At 44.2% G+C, this 22,810-nt stretch overlaps 2 protein-coding genes across 6 annotated transcripts in view; one reads left to right on the top strand and one right to left on the bottom strand.

Moving 5' to 3' along the window:
- Positions 1-22,810, top strand: part of NIPAL1 (NIPA like domain containing 1) — a 56,900-nt gene that overhangs the window by 30,270 nt on the left and 3,820 nt on the right. Inside the window, exons 7-9 of one of the 4 annotated variants that reach the window (XR_007151612.1) lie at positions 223-291; positions 2,949-3,071; positions 3,865-5,577. The gene's annotated coding sequence lies outside the window, so the exon portion shown is untranslated. Of the gene's footprint in view, positions 1-222; positions 292-2,948; positions 3,072-3,864; positions 5,578-22,810 lie in introns of those variants that run through there. The other 3 variants (XR_007151615.1, XR_007151614.1, XR_007151613.1) reach the window with 3 other exon arrangements.
- TXK (TXK tyrosine kinase) overlaps positions 14,943-22,810 on the bottom strand; it is a 61,165-nt gene continuing 53,297 nt past the window's right edge. The window contains exons 15-18 of one of the 2 annotated variants that reach the window (XR_007151611.1): positions 21,326-21,444; positions 19,657-19,814; positions 17,071-17,267; positions 14,943-16,299 (exon numbers count right to left, since the gene is read on the bottom strand). Coding sequence is in view for 1 of the 2 variants with exons in the window: in XM_047856405.1 (XP_047712361.1) it covers positions 16,231-16,299; positions 19,657-19,814; positions 21,326-21,444 (346 nt within the window). In the remaining variant the exon portion in view is untranslated. The remainder of the gene's footprint in view (positions 16,300-17,070; positions 17,268-19,656; positions 19,815-21,325; positions 21,445-22,810) is intronic. The other variant, XM_047856405.1, reaches the window with a different exon arrangement.

Below are 22,810 nucleotides of genomic sequence, written 5' to 3'. Positions count from 1 at the left end.
AAAGTTTACAAATGTTAATGTTTCTGTATATTTTTCATTTGCAATAAAATGCATTTTAATTATGTTTGTTAGACTTCAATTTGTAGTTAATTGAAGTTAAGTGTATGTTAATGGCAAAAATACCCCCATTTAGATTTGAGACTTTTTTTTTCAAGTTTTGAGGTTAAAAGAAAAATCTGCACTTAGGTTAACTTTGTTTTGTCGTTTTCCTTGAAACTGAAGTCTGTTTTTTAGAAGAAGGCTCTCCATAGAACCATTTCCTGTATAATTGATTTGACACCTGAACCAAAGGTAGGAGAAACTGTCTTATCTTTCAATAACTGTATTGAACAAGATAGGAGTACAAAGCAGTCAGTATAATGAAATTGCTCAGGTCAGCAATTTAGAAGGAGAAAGCATTTTAAAAATACTTAGTAGCATTGCATTATAGTAAGTTCACATTTGCAAACTCAGCAAATTAAAGAAACAGAGGAAGAGGGAGAAAGCATTATAAAAATATTTGGTACCATTGCGTTACACTACGAGTTGCATTTACAAACCCTGAGCAAATTTCCTTCTGGCCCCTGTAGGACTAAATCTTCGCTTCATGGGGGTGTCTGGCTGGCTCAGTCCAAAGAGCAAGTAACTCTTGATCCCTGCACCATGAGTTTGAGCCCCAGGTTTGGGATAGAGTTTACTTACAAAAATATTTTTACATGCATTGACCACATCACTATGACTTTATCAATTTGCCCTGTTTGGATTTGAACTCATGTTTGAGGACAACTCTCTCAGTTGTTTCTATGGAAATGAATTGTCTAGGATACCAAAGGCCTCTTTTTACAGTATCCCCTGCCCCCCCCCCTTCCCTGCCATTGTATAAACAAAGAAACAATACGCAATTCCTTAAATCACATGGTTACCAACACCTCAAAGTACTCAATCCACTGACTGTAAGAGATCCTAAGGAGGGCTTGGTGGAGTACATCATGTATAGAAGCAGTTAGAACGCATTTTTCACAGCAAGCTGTGTCTGTGCTTAAACATTTCAGCCTCCTGGCTGCCGTATGTAGGAAGCCTCTAAGAGGTTAAGCATAGGTTACAAAGAGGATTAAATTTCATTTATAACAATGAGCAACATATTTTTCCCAACTGAAAGCTTTGATTGGTTGCAAAAAAACCAAAAAAACAAAAAAACACCAAAAAAGCCTTTTGAGGGAGCTGACTGCCCGAGCCACCCTTTCACCCCTTCAGTTACAAATCATGACAAACCCTTCTTCTGGAGGGAAAACTGAATCTCTATAAATGCCATCGGTACAGGAGAAAATCTTTGAGTTGGAAGGCATTCTAGTTTCTTTTTTTAAACAATTTTTTTAACGTTTTTTTTTTAATTTTTTTTTTCAACGTTTATTTATTTTTGGGACAGAGAGAGACAGAGCATGAACGGGGGAGGGGCAGAGAGAGAGGGAGACACAGAATCGGAAACAGGCTCTAGGCTCTGAGCCATCAGCCCAGAGCCTGACGCGGGGCTCGAACTCACGGACCGCGAGATCGTGACCTGGCTGAAGTCGGACGCTTAACCGACTGCGCCACCCAAGCGCCCCTAGTTTCTTTTTATGTAGAACCTCCCCTGTGGCTGAGAAGAGAGTAGAATTTTTGCAGGCCAAGCTCTACCAGCCTCAAGAGCTTTTCTGGCCCTCAGAAGACGAGTCCTGACACCAGTTTCCTGTACTGGGACACTCATAAGACCATGTGGACCTCCCTCCCACTCAGTCCTAAATAAGCCCCAGGAACTACTTGGGGGAGGGGGCGAGGAAGCAGATAGAGTTGGTAGTGTAGATAAAGGAGCCATGCTCTGAATACCCTGTTCCCAGAATCCCCTTCCATTTTCTGCCTTCCGTGATCCAGTCCGTAATTCCTGGCTGCCACTAAACAGCCATCAACTCATCCTGGCCCAAAAGCTCGTGGGCTGCTTTGCAAATGCCTTCTCCAGGGACTCACGGACCATAGAAAGCAAATTCGTCCCAATGGAGAAAGCCTCTGGATCTCCCCTAGAATAGATTCGGGGCAATGACATGCGGCTCCTCCTAGAGTTAAGTGTACTTAACAAACGTCCGGATAGTACACTCAAAGACATCCACAGTCTAAGCTCAATAAAACAGATTGTTTCCTAGACCAGGAATGGGCAAAATAGCCCTCTGACTCAGAAAGTCTCTCCCTCTATCAATTAACTTTCGCCTTTGTTTTTACCACTAACATCTATCTCATCGTATCACTGCAAGAGTTTTAAATAAAAGACATTGGAATAAAAGAGATTACTCTTCTCCTTAACTCATGAAACTATAAAGCTGGGTTATAATGGGCAAGCCTTAGAGGAGACAGAAAAATTCCTATTGGTAGAATTGGGTTTTATTTACCCCCGTCACCCTACTTGAACTTAATTCCTTCTGAGTAGTCTTGCATGCACAGAAAAAAAGGGCAAGTCTGTCCACCAGTTTGGAGAGACTGCTTTCAGGATCATAGTGTGGAGACTTTGTAATGCGGCGATTCAATCTTTCCAGAAAGCTGAGACAGACTCAGCAAAGGGAAGCTGCCGGATTAAGTTTACACAGGCAGAAAGGACAGTCAACATCAACGGCACCATGATGTTGTCTTACTGTGAGAACCAAACTGGTTTAGAATCAGACTTAAGGAATTCAATGCAATTTAAGTCACACAGCGCAGGTCCCCTTACGGGGAGGTGCCTGCTGATTGAAGATTAGCCCGAAGCAAAAGGAAAAATAAAAAGCTTGGAGGAACTGGTCAAACAGGATCAAGTGTTATGCTTGTTTTGCCCGCACAGTGCGCAGAGTAGCTGGGGCTGGCTGAAGCCGGTACCCACAATATGAGCACATGATCTATTTTCATAACATCGGGACGATTTACAGTCCAGCAGAATGAGATTAACTAGAGTCCAATGTCTCTGAAAGGCCATAACTCCAGAATGGTGAATGAGACATCAAGGATGAGATCTAATATCTGTAGCCACGCAGAAACACGTTCAATTTTGTTACCAAGCAGACAAGAAAGAGAGGCTTGCTTCAAAGTCAGAGGTAAGCTCAGCTGACTTTCATCTCTGCCATTTAAGGAGCAGGCTCCACAACAAACAGCAAACTCCTTTTTAAAACATTCGAACCTCTGGCTCTTTCCTGGGGTTTCATGGAATTCAGCATGTAGGGTGGCCCCCTTCAGTGAGATGTACAGAGGAGCATCCCACCCGTTTCTGGCACCTTTAAATTCTTCTCCAGCGACCCGCTAGGGTTGAAATCTAGTGAGGAGATGCTACCAAGCTCCCTGCCTTGGGTTTCTGGCTCCTTGTAAAAAGGCCCTGTGTTTCCTCCACTCTCCTTAGCTATGAATAGCATAGCTATTCTGATGGCTGGCGGGCAGGTTAGCTAAAGCATTTGTCAAGTTAGCAAGGGGACAGCTTAGTCATCAGGCATTGAGGGGACAGCTTTCTTTGTTCCAACTTTTAAAAAACTTCATAAGAAGCCTTGATGCAGACTGAACATGTCTACACATACATGAAGTATTTTATCCGGTGCAATGATTTTTGGCCCTGGTTGCACATTACATTCACTGAGGGAGCTTTTTAAAATTATCATGCCTGGGCGCAGCCCCAGACCAATTAAATAAAACTTCTGAGGGTGGATAGAGGCAGCAGCGTTTGTTAAAAGCTCCCCAGATGACTTTAATATGCAGCCAGGGCTGAGCACCACCTAGATCTAAATCTAAGGCCCCACCTATTAGAAGTCACATCCCAATTTCACAGTTGTTTTGTTGTTTTTTTTTTTGAGTGCTGAAATATAACATCTTCATATTCTATGGTTGTTTTCAATTCCTTAGACAGGTTTCAACAATCTTTGCAATAAGTTACATAATCCGTACCTAAGAAGAAGTACATAGTTCAATAGCTGCCAACAGAAGAGTCAGCATCATTTAGGACTGGGCTCGGCTTCAAGTCATTGAACAGCTAATAGTGGCTTAAATAAATGGGGGCTCATTCGTGTCATATAACAAGCATCTGGAAGTGGGCCGTTCCGAGTTGGAGCAGTAGTAGCCCCACAATCCTAGGAGGGACCCAGGCCATTCTTTCTGCTCCTCAGAGAGGCCCGCCAGATTTAACAGCAACAACAAAAATACAAGACAAGCAGTTAAATTTGAATTTCTGACAAACGCATTTAGTAGAAGTACGTCGCATGCAATACTTGGAAATACTCACTGCAACAATCTAACTCCAAGTTTGATGCTTGCCAACAGCTTTCAAGGTCCTTTCTGCCCCACACCTGAGCAAGCTGATAAGAAAGGTTGTCTGCCTCCTCCCTGGTACCAGCTGGGAGTTCAAACTCCGCACCCGCAGCCCCCTCATCTCAGCCCTACCCCCTCATCACCACGAAACTCCAAGGCAGTCGCCCCATCTGGATCCCCTGGGGATGTGCCCAGCAGATGTCTGCAGAAACCCTCATTTTGTGAGTCATAAACCTCTCGTACCTTCTTGCTATGTATTTGGTGTCAAGTCTCAACCTCTGAACCAAATTTGGGATGGGTCTCCACCCACTTCTGGGGCTGACCACCACAGGAGCGGTGACCACAGCACTTAACTCTAAAAACTTATTTGTTGTTTATCGGAAATTTAAACTTAACCGGATAGCCTATATTTTATCTAGCAACCCTATCTATGGGCCCTCCTCTTCGTGTCTGTTTCCCTCAGGTCTCAAAGCCATGCTCCAACAGGCAAGAGGCAAAAGAGTTCTCTTTCTGGTGAGTCTCAGCTTTTTATTTGGGAAGGGAAGCTCCCCTCAGGTGCTTCTGGCTGCATTTCATTATGTGGAATTTGCTGGGTACGCGCACGCTTGCTGCAAGTGAGCCTTGAAAGCTGAGTATTTCAACTTTGCATGAAAAGAAGAACAAAGGATTGTAGCTGCCTTTTGGAAGATTAACCCACAGCATCAACTATGAAGTTGTCTGTTGCCACATGTAATGGGGATATTTTCAAAATACCTGTACTTACCCACAAGTCCATTTCCTTCTCTCTGAATCCTGTTAGCCTGCTGGGTATGGGGATGCAAAAGTCACCTGGGAGGAAGGACATCTCCAAGGACCTGCACCTTTGACATCAGCTGGGAGCTTTAAAAATGCAGAATGTAAGGTCCCACTTAGGACCTACTGAATCAGAATCTGCATTTTAACAAAGTCTGCAGGCGATTGTATGTACATTAAAGTTTGAGAAGAACGGAGATAGAAGAACACTGAAGAAGTGAAGAACATTTTCTGAGCTATGCTCAGTCCCCTTGTGATACGGCTGGGACTCAGAAGTTTCCATATGTGCTCAAGTTGGGAGCAGGAAGAAGCTGAATCAAGCACCGGAAATGCTGTCATGGCGCCCGCCATATGAGAAGCTGGATGACCAGCTGCACCAGCAGCCCAGCCCAGCCCAAGGGCAAGTGGAAGCTATGGTGGAGCCTACAGTGCCAGCAAGCGCTGGGGTGAGGTCGAGTCAGCCAGGAAGGGCTTCTGTGCCCTGATCAAGTCAGGAGAGACCAACCCACACAGCCACCAACTTGGTCTGCAAATGCCAGCAGGGTGAGCCAGCCAAGTAGGTTGATAAGAAATATTGTTGAGACCAGAGGTGCCAGGGGACCCTGTTCCAATCCAAGCAGCCCTCCCAGTCACGTCACCACTTCAAGGTCACCTTGCGGGGGCTGATGGTCACAGTCTGCATCGGAAGGGCTGGACTGATTACTGCCAGTCAGCTTCTGATTGGTCTGTGCCTGTGCCAAATCAGTTGTTAAATATTTTGAATATCACCCCTGGATAAAGTCACCCCTCTCCCTTCTATATCCAGATACTACCTTGGCAGAAACAGAGGGATGGAAAGGGAAAATCTGAATGACTACCCTATTGACTTGTGAAGAATGTTTTCATTTTTTTGTCCTGGGCAGAAGTTACGAGATTAAGCTAAATTGGATTTTCCCAGCATTGGCAAGTGGGAAAACATGAGGAAAATAGGATAGTTACAGATGAAGTAAATTAGCTACAGGTTGCCTGCATCTGGCAGTGGAGTGGCGAAATTTCCATTCTTGGTATAGACGCAAGGATACTCTACTTCCTCTATTAAACATTTATCTATCTATGTGAATTTATATTTTTCTATGGACTTATTCAGGCATCTTTTTTTCTATTAATATGGTGTCAGTCTTTAACGTGATGTATTTTTCTCTACGTAAGTAGGGAAAGGGAGATATAGAAAATCATGTGTATGTCAAATTTTTCTGGAAAAGGTGAGATCTCTACCAAAAAGAACTGGTAACTACCTGAGGTTAGACAATACAACCAGAAGAAAAACAATCCACCATTGTGTGGAAATGTTACTGAAACCCAGGTTCAGAGGCCCACAGCTGGAAAGGGCAATACTCAAGAGACAGGTTTTTGATTAGAAAGGAATATGAGCTTTACTCAGGAGGCTGGCCACCTGGGGAGGAGGTGGAGTCTTGTCCAAAAGCCAACTCCAAGGTTTCTGCCTGGCCCAGAAATGTTTAAAGGGGTTTAATCAGTTAAGGGAGTACAGTGGTCTGTGACATTTCTTGATTATATGCATACTCTCCCTCCCCCCCTTCCCCTTTCTACTTCTCCTCTCCCGCTTTCCCCCTCCTCTTCCCCCTTGCCTCCCTTCCCCCTCTTCCTCCTTCTCCTTCTTCTTCTTTTGAGAGAGAGAAAATGAGAATCTTAAGCAGGCTCCAGCCCAACGCAGAGCCCCATATGGGGCTCAATCTCGTGAACCGTGAGATCATGACCTGAGCCAAAATTAAGAGTCTGATGCTTAACTGACTGAGCCACCCAGGTTCCCCTCAGCTTCTACTTAAGAGTCTCATATACTGCTAAAGCTCTCTCTTTAATTGTGAGAAAGCTTACTCCAGATCACTTCCAAAACGTTCAGGTGCTGGAGAAAACTGGACCTAGCCAACTGTCACTTAATACAGAAAAATTCCCCAATTTACTAATTATGTTTGAGCTAATCTGCATTAAAGAAGCATGGATCATAGCTGAGCGCCTCCAACTGGTTACTAGAAAAGATAGCAGATCACATGCTAAAGGGCCAGAAAGCAAGAGGAATTAGGAAGAGTAGAGCAGTGCATATTTGTTGATTATCATTCCAGCATCTGTTACTACCCTCCCTTCCCTGCCTCTCTAGAGCTCACCATTTCTATTTCCAAGTGGTTGTGGGTAAATGGGTTCCATCCCTGGCTCCTGTGAGAACATGTGACCAAGGCTAAGCCAATCAAAGCATTCCATACCTGAGCCTGCTGAGATTTGTTCAAGGAAGTATGTGGCTCTGATCCAGTAAGAGAGAATATCAGGACTCTGGTACAAACGCTGGGACAAAGATGTCTTCTCCCTTTGGATGATATGAAGTGCCAAGGTGAGGTATGTGGCTACAGCAGCCACTTTTCATATGAGGATGAAGTGGGGAGGAAGAGGAGGCAGCCTAAGGACCAAGAAAAGGAGCTGGAACTATAATCACAGGGTGAATTTCTGCACCCCTCAACTTAACAGTCATATGGTCCAATAATACCTGATTCAACCTCAGCGCTATTGACCTGGGGCTGGATAATTCTTCCCTTGTGAGGGAATGTGCTGTGTATTATAGGATGTTTACCAACATCATTGGTCCCTAGTCACTAGATGCCAGTAGCACCTCCCTACCGGGGGTGATGGTCAAAAATGTTTATCTGAATTTGGCTTTTTTTTTTTTCTGCCTTCTTGTTTTGGAAGTGGAATGGAGCCACCCTGGAATCCCGCGAGACTTGACTCATCCCCTTCTCTCCCTCCAGCTAGCTAGGTGTGAGAGCTCCAGAGGAGAAGAGAGCCAGGAATACCCATCTGGGGTTGGACTCCATGCAGGTTGGAGGGTCTGATTACCATCCAGCCTCCCTCTCTGCTGCCACACGTGGGGTCAGACTCATTGCACCCGCATCACACTCACCATGGGGGCAGAAGGTGGGTGAGAGAGAGGCCGTGCAAACCAGAACTGAGGACCATCCTTGGCAATGGTGACCAGCCACAGAGATGGCTCTGGGGACGGAAAGGGCCTGGATGGATCTTCCATTGGAGAATCTGCCTGCAGCACTGGCCACACTAAATCCTCAAGGGGTTTCTGTTAATACCACAATAAGCAGCTGTTCATTGGTGTAGTCCAACAAAGACCTTTCCAGATTCAGAAGTTCTGTTCAACATGGAGGTTCTTAATTTTTTTCATGCTACAGATCACTTTGGAAATCTGGTGAAGCCTTTATATACCCCTTCTCAGAATAAGGCCCTTAAATACATAAAACAAAATATACAGAATAAGGTAAGCAATCATCTTGAAAAAGGTTATCAAAATATTTTAAAGACACGTGTGCCTTAAGTAATACGTCTTTTTTTTTATTTAGTAAAATGAAAAGATCTAGTGGCAGTTCTAAAAGTTTCATGTCTTTGAAGTAGTGATAAATGTCGATTTTTCTCCCCCAAAAAGCTGAAACAACTGTCACATGATATGAAAATAAGTTTTTCACAATGCAACAAAGTCACAGAAACTGCTAATATAAAATACTGGATTCTATTGTTGTTTTGTTTTACCTGTATTTGGAATTACAGAATATACTGAATTTCAGTTAAAGATCCATAAAAATAGATATGTGATTTGTTGTTGTTGTTGTTGCTCAAGTTTATGGATCTCTTTAATCCCAGGTCAAGAAGCTTTTGTAACTAGATCCGTGGTTCTCAACCAAGGGCTATTCTGCCCCCCAGGGGTCATTTGGCAAAGTTCCTGAGACATTTTTTTGTTGTCATACTATTGGGGCTGGGGTGTGCTGCTGGCTTAGTGAGTACAGGGCAAGGATGCCACTGAATACCCTACCAAGACACAACACATCTTTCTTTTTTTTTTTTTAATTTTTTTTTTAACGTTTATTTATTTTTGAGACAGAGAGAGAGCATGAACGGGGGAAGGGCAGGGAAAGAGGGAGACACAGAATCGGAAACAGGCTCCAGACTCTGAGCCATCAGCCCAGAGCCCGATGCGGGGCTCGAACTCACGGACCACGAGATCGTGACCCTGGTGAAGTCGGACGCTTAACTGACTGAGCCACCCAGGCGCCCCAACACATCTTTCTACAATAAAGAATTATCCAGCCCTGGGGCACCTGAGTGGCTCAGGCAGTTAAGTGTCTGACTCTTGATTTTGGCTCAGGTCATGATCTCATAATTTGTGGGCTTGAGCCCTGCTTGGGGTTCTCTGTCCCCTTCTCTCTCTGCCCTTCCTGCCCCTCCATAAATAAACTTAAAAAAAAAAAGAATTATCCAGCCCAACATGTCAGTAGCACCGAGACTGAGAAACGCTAAACTAGTGGAAGAATACTAGGCCTAGAAAAACTATGGTCAGGATGAAGAAGACTTTGTAGAGGCAGGTGGGAAGTCTGCCCCTTGCCCAAACCACATAGTCCTTAGGAAGCCTGGAAAGTATATCATCCCCCAACTTTATCCTAAGTTCTGTCGTGTTTAGAAGAAGCTTCCCATGGGGCGCCTGGGTGGCTCAGTCGGTTGAGCATCCGACTTCGGCTCAGGTCACGATCTCGCGGTATGTGAGTTCGAGCCCCACGTCAGGCTCTGTGCTGACTGCTCAAAGCCTGGAGCCTGTTTCGGATTCTGTGTCTCCCTCTCTCTCTGACCCTCCCCTGTTCATGCTCTGTCTCTCTCTGTCTCAAAAATAAATAAACGTTAAAAAAAAAAAAAAGTTTAAAAAAAAAAAGAAGCTTCCCAGGAAACACAATTCAGGGCAGACACAAAGAAAGAGCAGGACAGTATGGGCAAGGGAGCAAGGTGGGAAAGGCAACCGACTGGTGTAAGGCATTCATGCTCTGATTTTGTTTTGGTTGGTTTCCTATAGGAAAGTCCTTGCTCCCCGACTCTCATCCCAGGAGAAAGAGACAGGATTGTGATTCTAAAGGCATGTGCTCCATAGGACACCCAGACTTCCTGGGATGAAAGTAAATAGCATTTGAGGCTTAGATCAATGAGGGCCATTACGCCAGATGGAACAAAAGGAGAGGAAGGAGAGGCTGGCGCCTAGAGATGAGGTATGGAAATGGGCTGTTCTGGGACTGAGAGGCTGAATTCCCAACACTGGGGCTAATGTGATAGGTGGCAACAGAGTTCCTCCTTGACCAAACTTCAGTCCAGCTCCTCTGAGCCCTCTTCTTGTCTAGGCCTCATCATCGGGCCCATCCATGGTCTACCCTTAGTAAGAATCCTGTCAAGCCAGTTTAGCAAGAATCCCCCTACCCCTGATATCTCCATTTGGTAACTGTCCATCTACTGAGCCCCTCACTCTGGCTGTACATCCCAACTGTCTTTGCTGTATTTGGAGTTGAATTCCGTCTCTCTTCCCTATCGCAATAGTCTTGAATAAAGTCTTCCTTACTGTTTTGACACGTTAAAATATCTTTTCTCTAATAGTCAAGGCCCAAGCTCTGCAGTGCTGAGAATGGGGGAGTGGCCACACGATATGGAGGGAGCTGAGCACTAATGAAAATGGCCCCCGTAGAGAGCGGGCTGAGGTTCTCTGTGGCCAAGCCCATGTGAGCAGGGAGGACTCCTACAAGGGGAATCTGTATGCCTGACAGGAGCAGAGGACCAGGGACAGCTACAACTTGAAAGAGGAACCACTGAACACGTAGGGCTCAGGACAGCCCTCCCTCTATGCCCACCCCTCATCTCTATTTTCCATGTAGTACATAAGCTTCCACGGTCCCCATACTGCCTTGGGGAGTCAGGCACAGTGTCTTCTCACATAAGACATTTCTCACCAACCACAGCAAGGGAGAGACCCCAAATCAGGCTTAATTTGATTCAGAAAAATAATGTTATGCTTCTTACACTGAGTGTTGGGCAGTGTATTTACAGTGGCTATGTGTGAACATGTGTGTGTGTTATGAGGTCCTCTGTTTAACATCCAGTTCTTCTCTGGGCGTGGCTCAGGGACACGGCTCCACCCTGGTCCATACTTTCCTTCTTCCATTGTGTCACTGGCTGATACTCTTCTGTTACACATTCCCTTCTGTTTCCCATACTATTTATATTGGATTTTTCCGCTAACGGAGCTATCAACCAGAGAAGAACTACTTGATTCTGCCAGTTATCCAGATTGTGATGAAGTCACATGTCTGTAGCCCAGATGTTAGGGGAGGTTCTTTTTATCTTCAAAACCAAGTTAAATCCTCAGTGTAGCTGTTGTACAACTGTACACAACCAAAGTCTTTCCCAAGATTTAGACAAATTCTCTGCAGGCTTATATGCTTAGAGTTTCTTCTGCCTCCCAGTTTCTTCTTCCCAGGCATGTTCCATATGGTCCCTGCCCTGCACCATGCGAAATTCACACACACACACACACACACACACACACTAAAATCCAAACAGCCTTCATGAGGCCAATTGACTTTAAGGAATAGCTGGGGTTGTAGGGATGGGGTGGGACAAACATAAGAAAACAAATGTTCCTGCTCCCCCAAGTCTCTTACTGCCATCAGGCAATGTCCTCCTCCCTCTAGCTCTTTGATCTGCTTCTGTCCTCCCCTTCCTTTCTCCAGTTTCTCTCCAGGTCAAGCAATGCATCTGGCTCTGATGCCTACACCCAAACTTATTTAGACAAACCTATCAAAGTTCTCACCAAATCATGGACTTCCATTTAATAAGACCCCCACTCCCTGGAAAGAAATACGTGTGTGTGTGTGTGTGTGTGTGTGTGTGTACGTATTCATCCCACACATGGTGAGACACCCAGATCTTCAAAATATCTCCAGATACAAGTTCTTGCTTCTATCAAATTCCCCTTCTCTGCATTTCATCTCTAATATTATCCTTTTGTATCACCCCAAATCACTTCCAGCCTCTCAAATACTATTTACTTACGGCTGTGCACGGGGCATCCTGCTATGCTGACCACAAAGAGTAGGGGGCTCAGATTACTGCAGCTCAACAAACAAAAGTTAAGACGAGACATCCTTGCCCATACAAATCCTTTGGCCGTTGTAATGAGAAAGACAACTCCAAATACCATTGAGGGTGTGAAGCGACTAGAACGTTCATACACAGCGGCTGGTTGTGTCCTTGGTAATGTCCATTTAGAACGCTGCTTGGCACTATTTCCAAAAGCTGAACGTACACATACTTGTTGGTCCTGCAACTCCACCCTTAGGCATCCACAGAACAGATACACATACATATTTTCACCGTAAGACATGTAGGATAATGTTCATAGCAGCACCGACCCTAAGAGCCAAACTGGAAACAACCCAAAAGTCCATCAAGAGTAGAACAAATAATCAGCAGTATAATTATACAGTGGGAGACTCTACAGAAATACGAATTGATGAAACACAACTACACACAACATGGATGGGCCAAATGAATATATCGAGTGGAAGAAGCCAGGCACAAGAGAGTACATATCATAGGATTCCATTTACATAAAATTCCGAAAAGCCCATACCAATCCACGGTGTTGGAAATCAGGATATTGATTACTGTTGGATGAATGACTCGAATAGGGAATGAGAATGGATTCTGAAATTCTGGAATGTACCATTTCTTCATCTGAGGGCTAGTTACACGGATATATTCACTTTATGAAAACTAAGCTATGTACACATGACTTGTGTACCTTATGTACGTGAACAAGGTGTTAACAGCAGACCTGTACTCTTTTTATCCCAGACCTAGATCTGTCTGGATTTTAGGTTTGTGTTCTCCCAGCACTTGGATGGCAAATGAATGGCACAGTGCCTTCAATATGTCCCAAGATACATTTGGAATGTTGGGTCCCAGGGCCAGACATATGTTTTGTATGCTGCGAAAATCTCTGCTCTGTGAGAAAGCACGTGGGCTGGGAAACCTGAGAATTGTAGGCCTACATGACAGATGGGAAACTGAGACAGAACCTTCTTTGCCTAAGGACAAACTCCACACACCATGGCCTTATCACCAGCAATCATACACACTCTCTAGGTGGGTGAGGAGGGACCCAAGCATCTGTGCACACAGGCAGTTGATAGGCTCCCCTTGAAACAGAAGGGTTGTGGGGCACCTGGGTGGCTCAGTCGGTTAAGCGTCATGATCTCACTGTTCAGGAGGTCGAGCCCCGCGTCGGGCTCTGTGCTGACAGCTCAGAGCCTGGAGCCTGCTTCGGATTCTGTGTCTCCCTCTCTCTCTGCCCCTCCCCTGCTCATGCTCCGCATGTCTCTCTCTATCTCTCTCTCTCTCTCTCTCAAAAATAAATAAGCTTAAAAAAAGAACAAAAGAAACAGAAGGGCTGTGCATGCTCTTCCCTGCCCTTAATCCATCTTAAAAACTGAGCATAGTGCTGAATGAAATGCTATCAGGTTGTGTGAGTTTGTGGGTGGAGCATGTTACCCACACAATAGTACAACCATGTATTGTACTTCAGTAAAAAGTTTACTAAAGAAAAAAAAAAGCCCTTTGGCTACTCTTGCCCAATGAGTATTTACACTGAACATATTTTGTGCTTGGCCTGCAGATTCCGTCTGTTTCAGAGCTTCCCTCACTCCTTTGAGCTCCTGTCTTTTCTTGTTTAGGGCTCTCATCGGCGACCAAGCCCTAACCTGCCTATTCATTTGTTATGCAGAGTTGTTTATTGCGCTGTCTCACCCCAAACTATTTAAGCTATCCACAGAGAACTCCTCACAAGAACAAATACTAGCATTGTTTACAAAACGGGGTTCCTTTCTAAGAGAAGTTCTGTGACTTCTTTAAAGAAATTTTTTCTTTCTTTTTTTTTTTTTTTAAGAAATTTTTTCTTTTGCTAGACAAAGAACGATGAATCTCTGTCTAAAAACATTCCAAATTCAGGGCAGCTGGGTGGCTCAGTTGGTTAAGCCTCCAACTTTGGCTCAGGTCATGATCTCATGGTTGGCGAGTTCCAGGCCCACATCGGGCTCTGTGCTGCCAGCTCGGAGCCTGGAGCCTGCTTGGGATTCTGTGTCTCCCTCTCTGCCTGCCCCTCCCCTGCTCACCCACTGTCTCTCTCTTTCTCAAAAGTGAATAAACATTAAAAACAAAAAGACATTCCAAATTCACCCACTATCTGGCACCTCAGTTACATACATATTATCTCCAGTTACTTCTGTTTCTTAGTATCTCACGTTCTGATGAAGTGTTAAAAGGAATAGAGCTTGCCTACCACCACCAATGATTGCTCATAGGAGAGCTGGCGGCTGCCATCACACCTCCAGGAAGGACTCCTCTCTGGACTCACTCCCGCTCTGAACTCCGTCTCCCTGCATCGCAGTGATCGTGACGGCGGGATGCCCTGTGGTCAATCCTAACTCTTCAGCATTGGGATGTCCTGTTCTGTTGCCATAACATTAACCTTCCCCCCGGCCTTGGCTTTTGCTGGTTTGATAGTCTCATGCCCTCTTGCACGCAACTTCTGCGTATCTTATTTGACCTAAGATCTCAGTAGTGGGAGCCCTGTCTCGCCTCCCATATCATGAGGAAAAAGGGTCTGATAGTCTCAGAAACACCACGGGATCTCATACAAGTATTTCCGACCACCACTTGAATTATCAAAGTTGGCCATTCTCGCGTCGGATGCTCAGCATTTCAGTGCACTGACCAAGTACCACTGATACTCAAATACATCATTCTTGGAACAGGGAAATAGGACTTAAAAGTCACAGCTGCTGCCACACGGCAACTTACAATCTACTGGGAATCCTAACGCAGAACCACGACGCAGGGTAGGGCGGTATCAGACGACAGACTCCCAGCGCGAAACCTCACGATGACAACACGTGTGCCTTCTGCCACACCCTTCTTCCTACGCTAATTCTGAAACGCTCGCAATGATCAAGACACATTTCCAATCATTCCTACAAACAGCGCCCAAGGAATTAAGATTTAATTATGACCGTGGTTATTTTTATCTTGAATCCAAAACCCCGGGCTTCAGAAATAATGGAGTTGGAGGTGACGCTTGGCTCTCTTGTGTTTGCCTCCTCTTGTTCTTATGAGAAAAGCAAGCCGTCTTCTAGAGAGGTACTGGAGGAATTTCCTATGACAAAATGAGGCTTCTTACAGAAGCCCTATAAATACAGAGAACAAACGGATGGTTGCTGGAGAGAGGGGGTGGGGGTGGGAGACACAGGCTTCCAGTTGTAGAATCAATAAGTCACAGGAATAAAAGGCGGAGCATATGAAATATTGTCAGTGATATAGTAATAACAATGTATGGGGACAGATGGCAGCCGCACTTGTGCTGAGCACAGCATAACATACAGAGACATTGAATCACTATGCTGTCTACCTGAAACGAATATAATGTCAACTATACACCAAAGAAATTGAGAATTTCACTCAGAAAAGATATGAAATCTTCAAAATGTGTCACTTTTCTTTACCCAACTTTGCAATAAGCATTCTTTGACACTGTAGGGAAAAGAAAAGAAAATAGATCCATTACCCGTTTTAAAAGGAGGCTTCTTAAGTCATCCAATTTCACATGGACAAAGCGTGAAACTGCAGAATTCAAATTCAAGTTCTCAACTGACCCTGACAATGGATATTACTGGAAACAGAAATGCCACCGGGACCTGTTCAAAGAACTTTGCCTTCACAGTGTTTAAAACTGGAATACAAGAAACTGTCTCCAAAATAATCAGGTATGTGCAAAACCAAGTCCTTAAATAACATAGGGGAGATTATAAAAGACAGTTTAAGAATGTTCACATTCATGTGTCTTGTAAAGGTGCATCTTCCACAAAGGTCAGTCCAGCTCAAAAGGGTTGAATTCTGCAGGGGAGGCTCCTTTATTCCATGAGTTGGCAGAGTTTTTCACTCTCAGGGGCTCCCAGGGCTCTTCTCGGGAAGAGCAGCCACTATGAAGACCGCTATGGAGCATTTTCCCCCTCTTCACATGGGACACGGAGAACAACACAGAAAAATGAGAGTCGGAAAGTCCCTTTCAAAGACATCCCTGTAGAAAATATGACTGTCAGAGTATTTTTAAATTTTAAAGTTTGAAAAGCCTGTGATCTTTGCACTGTTTCCAAGAGTCAGCAACTCTAAAGGAAGGTGTTCATCATCAGTGACCCCGAACAGGATTTCCTTTTGTGATAATTTTGCAAGATGATCCTCTGGGTTGGCCTCCCATTCGTGTCACCAGGTCTCCGCGATCTCTGTGAGAACCTGCAGCAACTCAGTGAACGTCGGGCGGCCTTTGGGTTTCTGGAAGAGGGAAATAAAGATGGTCAGCTCAGCCTAGAATTCACTCAGATACCGGCTCTGGAACGGGCTGGCAGGGACCTGGATCTAGGCTGGTTCTCCACGAATGGAAGAGAACGACACCTTGGCTGACGCAAAGGACAAGACTGGTAGTTGAATGAAGCATGAGTGTGAAAATATAAGAGTAGAGGGCTGCAAAAATAAAATAGCCTGAGCTGCCGACACCAGCCACAGGTGGCTATTTAAATTTAAATTAATTAAAATTAAATATATTTTGGAATTCAATTCTCAGTCACACTAGCCACTTTCCAATTTTTCAAGAGCCAGGCATGGGTACCATATTGGAGAGGGCAGACATAACACATTTCCACCATCACAGAAAGTCCCACTGGACAGCACTGCCCTAGAGATCTTTTCGGGTGACATGATGTGCATGGGGTAAAAAAAAAAAAAAAAAAGGGCTGGGAGAGAATGGGCATCCAGAGTACCAGGCTATCGCACTCTGCCCCAGTTATTTACTACATTTGGTCCCCTGTAGAAGGAAAGATTTCAGTCAGAAAGCACAAGCCATGTTTTCATAAAGGACTTTGCAGGTCCTGGGGCATAGACTGTGCAGTCTTAAGGCTCAGTCAACAAAATCCACGGTCATGGAGACAAGGTCTGGAACATTTTTCCTATTTTCACCAGGGGATGTGATTTGGCTTTGGCTCCACGAGGGTAGAAAAGATGACACTGTTGGCATCTTTGAAATCCATGGGAAACAGAACTACTCACGGTAGCCACATTCTCACAAAGATCGCTGGCAACTGGGTTCATGGGGAGCCCCCACTCTTAGTGGTTTATAAACACATGGCATCGATAAAAAGGATCAAGCAGAAGGATACGTAAGCACACGTTCAAGTCCTCCTGGAGATTTCAGGAATAATTTGTGGAGTTTTTTGAGGAGGCTGACGTTCTGCAGGTAGTAGAGCCTATGAAACAGTTATGTGTGTATCAGTGTGTGCGTATCAGTACTAACATAATCATATTTGAATTTAAAGGGACCTAAGCACTTAGGACCTAAGCACTTAAACTTGAATTTAAAGGGAACTAAGGTGGTATTTAGACCACCTTAAAGAGTTGTAGGTAAATCACCTTTTGCAAACAAGTAAATCAGCATAACTAAAAACGTTGTTTTAATCAATGTTCTGACTACAATGTGAAACTGACATCATTACGGGGTTCTCCTGCCAGCCTCGGATTTACTCTCCTTTTTCCTCTCCACCGATAAATAAAATCTGAATAAGAGTTATATTTTATGCCATGTACCTGTATATTGTTCCACATACGATATAGGTTTCTGAGCTATTTACATTGTTATTGCAGAGAAGCTCTTAAGACCGCCATTGGCTACTAATAGCTCATTTAACATTTTCCGATGTTTTTCAAGATTCCTTGCAGAGCAGCTCATCATATGCATAATATTTTCATACATCAAGGATCTTTATAAAACTAATACATCTCTGGAATGTGAACAACATCACTCTTGACATACTGAGTTTTTCAGTCATCATGGTTTCTCAGCCAGGAGAAAACTCCTCATTTAGCTGCGGTTTTTCTTGACTAACACTGTCAGAAAGCTGTCAAAAATCACAGAGGAGTCTGATATGAAGGAGAGAGGTGTGTTGAGTTTGTGCCCAGAAAAGATAGAATACGCCTGGCTTTATTTTTAAGCTCAGCATTTCAAGAAAAAGAAAACCTGGACCCCCACGCCCCCAGAGAGAATTTCCTGACTCGAAGTTTCTGACACACTTTCTGTCTTTTTTTTTTTTTTCCAACGTTTATTTATTTTTGGGATAGAGAGAGACAGAGCATGAATGGGGGAGGGGCAGAGAGAGAGGGAGACACAGAACCGGAAACAGGCTCCAGGCTCTGAGCCGTCGGGCCAGAGCCCGACTCGGGGCTCGAACTCACGGACCGAGAGATCGTGACCTGGCTGAAGTCGGACGCTTAACCGGCTGTGCCACCCAGGCGCCCCTCATTTGCCCTTTTCAGGAATCATATGCTTGATATGATCCTTTCTCCAACTAATTTCTTAGGTTGGCCATTCCTCAATCGCAAGTTTGGTGTATATTGAGCCTTTTTAAAAAAATTCTTATTTCTTTAAAAAAAATTTTTTTTTTTTTTATAAAGAGGGAATTTTTTTTTTTTCAACGTTTGTTTATTTTTGGGACAAAGAGAGACAGAGCATGAACGGGCGAGGGGCAGAGAGAGAGGGAGACACAGAATCAGACACAGGCTCCGAGCCATCAGCTCAGAGCCCGAGGTGGGGCTCGAACTCCCAGACCGCGAGATCGTGACCTGGCTGAAGTCGGACGCTTAACCGACTGCGCCACCCAGGCGCCCCACACGCTTTCTGTCTTGATTCCTATTCTGGCTTAATCTATCAGGAGTCTTGAGTGCCCAAAAAAAGAGCTGAAACCCATTAGCCTGGGGAAAACAAGACACATTGCAGGAGACTGAAGTAAATAAAAACACCCTCCTTCTCTTTCAATGTGGAAATTTACCAAACCTGATTCTACTCTCAGTTTCCACCCACCAGTTCTTAAAGGAGTAAAACACCTCATCGCTTAAGTTCTAGTAGCATCGAGAGTTTCTGCAGGAGCCAATCTGAGAAAAATAAGACTTGAAAAATGCACTGGCACTGAATTCTCCAGATGAAAGGCTGTTGCTAAAAACAAAATGGACTTGGGGCTCCTGGGTGGCTTAGTTGGTTAAGCGTCTGACTTCAGCTCAGGTCATGATCTTGCAGTTCGTGGGTTCGAGCCCTGGGTCGGGCTCTGTACTGACAGCTCAGAGCCTGGAGCCTGCTTCAAGTTCTGTGTCTCCCTCTCTCTGCCCTTCCCTCACTCATGCTCTGTCTCTCTCTCTCAAAAATAAATAAACATTAAAAATAATAATAGTAATAAATAAAAACAAAATGGACTAACGACCTTATGGTGGCAGCTTCACATAGAAATAGTACTCCTGGGGGCGCCTGGGTGGCTCAATCGCTTAAGCGTCCGACTTCAGCTCAGGTCATGATCTCGTGGCCCCGCATCGGGCTCTGTGCTGACAGTTCGGATTCTGTGTCTCCCTCTGTCTCTCTGCCCCTCTCCTGCTCGTGTGCTCTCTATTGTTCTCTCTCTCAAAAAGTACAGAAACGTTAAAAATTTTTTTAATTAAAAAAAAAAGAAATAGTACTTCTGGCTCTTAGGGATCATTATCAGGAAACAACCCCTCTTCCTGCCATGCTGGAGTCCTCAGGTAACGCTTGTGACACTCAGGTCTGTTCTCAGATGCTGGGAATGCCAACTTCGTAGGAAATCAGGGGACACTCACCTCATGCCAGCAGCCGTACATGACTTCATATATGGACATTGGTGCCAGTTGAGGACGGTACAGCCTGAAGCCTTTAGAAATGGCTTCCACAACTTGCAAATTTGACTTATTTTCAAAAGGCATTTTTCCTTCTGTAAAAACTTCCCACATCAAAACTCCTACACATAAAATGCACGTAAACAAGAGGTTACTTGAAACGGCAAGAACTGTTTCCAACCACAAGGCCTCCTTTCCCTCTTCCAGCCTCTGAATTATAATCATCCAGAATGAGAACGGTTCTGGCTAGGAATCAGACTATGTGTACTGGAGTTTTCGAACAGGCCTCTCATCTGAAAACATTCCAAGTAAAAACAATGCCTTTCTTTCCCGTTGGTCTTGACTTGCCTCCCTAGTGAAAGCCAAGTGCTGCCAGCACTTTTGTTTCGAAGTATGCTCATGTCTTCACACCCTGAAATCAACATTCTGCCATTCCCTCTGCCATTCGATGGAAAATGACAGAATTGTGGGAGCCTCTGCTGCCTGCTAAGGCCAAGAGTTTCCCGACCAGTAGATGGCGCATGTTCCCCTCTTCCCACTGAAAGATGAGGCTGCTGGGTAGGGTGGAATATCTAGCAGGGGCTTGGTACCTAAGCAGATATTCTATAATCACCAATTGATTGATTGATTGATCAGTGAAACTCCTTCAGTGCTCTCATCTGGACTTCATTTAATTATTCACTTATTCTAAGAATATGTATTATGCATTGATTAGGGGCCAGGAGTCTGCTAGAGCCAGAAGATTCTAAGAATGAGACCAGTCCGTGTGCTCAAGAAGCTCACTGTCCAGTGGGAAGTAGAGACAAGTGGTCAGGTAAAGCTCAGAAATTCTAACTGTTCTGCAGCCACTTGATGAGGTCCTTGTGTTTCTATCCATGAATCTCACAACTTAACTGCTCTCCTGCAGAGCTTAAAATGTCACCTGCCAAAACGACCACAAGTCAGTCGACAGCTAAAGAGATCAATGATACAAGCTTAACCTTATGTGGACAATAAAATTCACACCCTTCTGAGGGTTCAGATGTCTTTCCAAACCCAAGAAGCTATCGGGAGAGGTCTGGGCTAAAGAGAATAGCTTATTGCACATTTATTGCCACTTCTTGAAAACCAACTTGAAGCACAAACTCTACTGGACACGGTCTACAGTGTCTCCTCCTCAGTGAAGAACGTTACACAACATAAATTCCAGTTGACAGTTCCCAAGGAGGCCAACATCTAAATTCCACCAAGTTTGAAGGTAATGGAATAAATGAGGTGGAGTTGCTTCGTAGTCAGACAATGAAGTGTATCAATTACACTCAAAATTCAGTGACACCTTAAGAGACTTTTCCTTGCAAGTCTCTGTGGTGTAGAAAAGTTGGCTGAGTTTGTTTTCTAGATCAGTAGACTCTTTGTTATAGTTTTACAGCAAGTGCTCAATGGGAAAGGAAAAGATCCAAAAGTAGACTTCTGTAAGAAGGTGCATGACACAAGTTGCCAAAGACAGCCTGGATGTGTTTAGAACACCTAAGATAGAAGCACAGTTGCAAAAAGACCTTTTTCAAATGCCACATCATATTAAAAACTCAAACCTTAAAAAAGACTGGCCTTGTATTAAATCAGCCACCATCAAATGAATATCAAATTTACTCACCAAACGACCAGACGTCAGATTTGCTGCTGTACTTGTTGAAGTGGAAAACTTCAGGAGGGGACCACTTGACGGGGAACTTGGCCCCAGAAGAACTGATATACTCATCATCCAAAACGTACCTAAGGTTATTAGATCCAAAGGTTATTAGATCCAAAACACCTTGTGCTAAATACCTCCAAGTTCAGTTTAGTTCAACCCCCCTTAGTCTACTTCAAGTTCTAAAAGAGAAAGCATTTTACCCCAGAAATGTTCTGCATACCTTCTCTTGTTTACCAAAGTGGGAAAGTATCCTATACAGTGATTCCTCCCCAAACCAAGCCTCAATTCTGTTTATTTTATTTGGGTTTCAGAAAACCAGAGCAATTCTTCAAAATTGATTGGAATTGGTAACCCACTGACTACCTTAGTTACGACAAACTCTTAATTCTGCAAAGGAGCATGCTGATGCTCTAATAACCAAAGTTATAAAATGAAAAGTAACAAATAGGGGCGCCTGGGTGACTCAGTTGGCTAAGTGTCCGACTTCAGCTCAGGCCATGATCTCATGGTTTCTGGGTTCGAGCCTCGCATCCGGCTCTGTGCTGACAGCTCAGAGCCTGAAGCCTGCTTCAGATTCTGTGTCTCCCTCTCTCTCTTTGCCCCTCCTCTGCTCACGCTCTGTTTCTCTCTCTCTCAAAAAGTAAATAAACATTAAAAAAATTATATATATATATATATATATATATATATATGGCAAAGAACAAATTCAAGGTTAGGTGCCTTATTTTCTTTCCTCATGCATAGATGTTTTGTGAGGCAGAGGAGGGGGAAAATAAAATATTGAATATAATACATCTGTTGTAAAAAATTGCCAATGCGTTAAAATGGCCCTATATGAAATCAATAATAACTACCACCTCCTTTTAAAAACTACAAAAATATTAAACTTCTCTCTTTTTTGAGAATTGTAGGCAGGAGCATCCAAGTATGGGAACGTGGAGAGAAGAGATGATAACTAAGTCGTGCTGTGTAGCCCCTGGAGTGGGCAGCATAGTATTTTTGAATTATTTATTACTGCTTCCTCGCACTCTCTTTTTTTTCCCCACATACCCTACTTCAGCCCACCTTTAAGTGCTTTCTTGAGCCAGAGGTCATTCCACTAAGGGAAAGAGTGGGTAATAGAAAACAAAAGGGAAAGAGCCATTTTTCATAGCTTTGGAGTTTCCAAGTTCTAAGCATTCTGGAGAAGGAGAAGGACTGAGTTGTTAACAAAATATTTGGCAGAATGGCCCATAAATAAGAGTGATATCTCACCACCACCACCCATCCCTCCAGAAAAAGACCCCTGCAGCTGGGAGGTGAGAGAGAATAAAGGGAAAGGGAAGGCGTATTAGACATCAGGGGGCGGCAGAGACAGGGTCCTGTACCCTGCACCCTACAAGGGCTTCCCGGATACACTGCATGAGAAAAAGGCCCCACTTCCCACAATAGGTTGGTGGGATTCAA

Source organism: Prionailurus viverrinus, chromosome B1, assembly GCF_022837055.1.
Source record: "Prionailurus viverrinus isolate Anna chromosome B1, UM_Priviv_1.0, whole genome shotgun sequence".
In the NCBI taxonomy this organism is placed as follows: Eukaryota; Metazoa; Chordata; class Mammalia; order Carnivora; family Felidae; genus Prionailurus; species Prionailurus viverrinus.
This window is presented reverse-complemented; position numbering and strand designations above follow the sequence as displayed.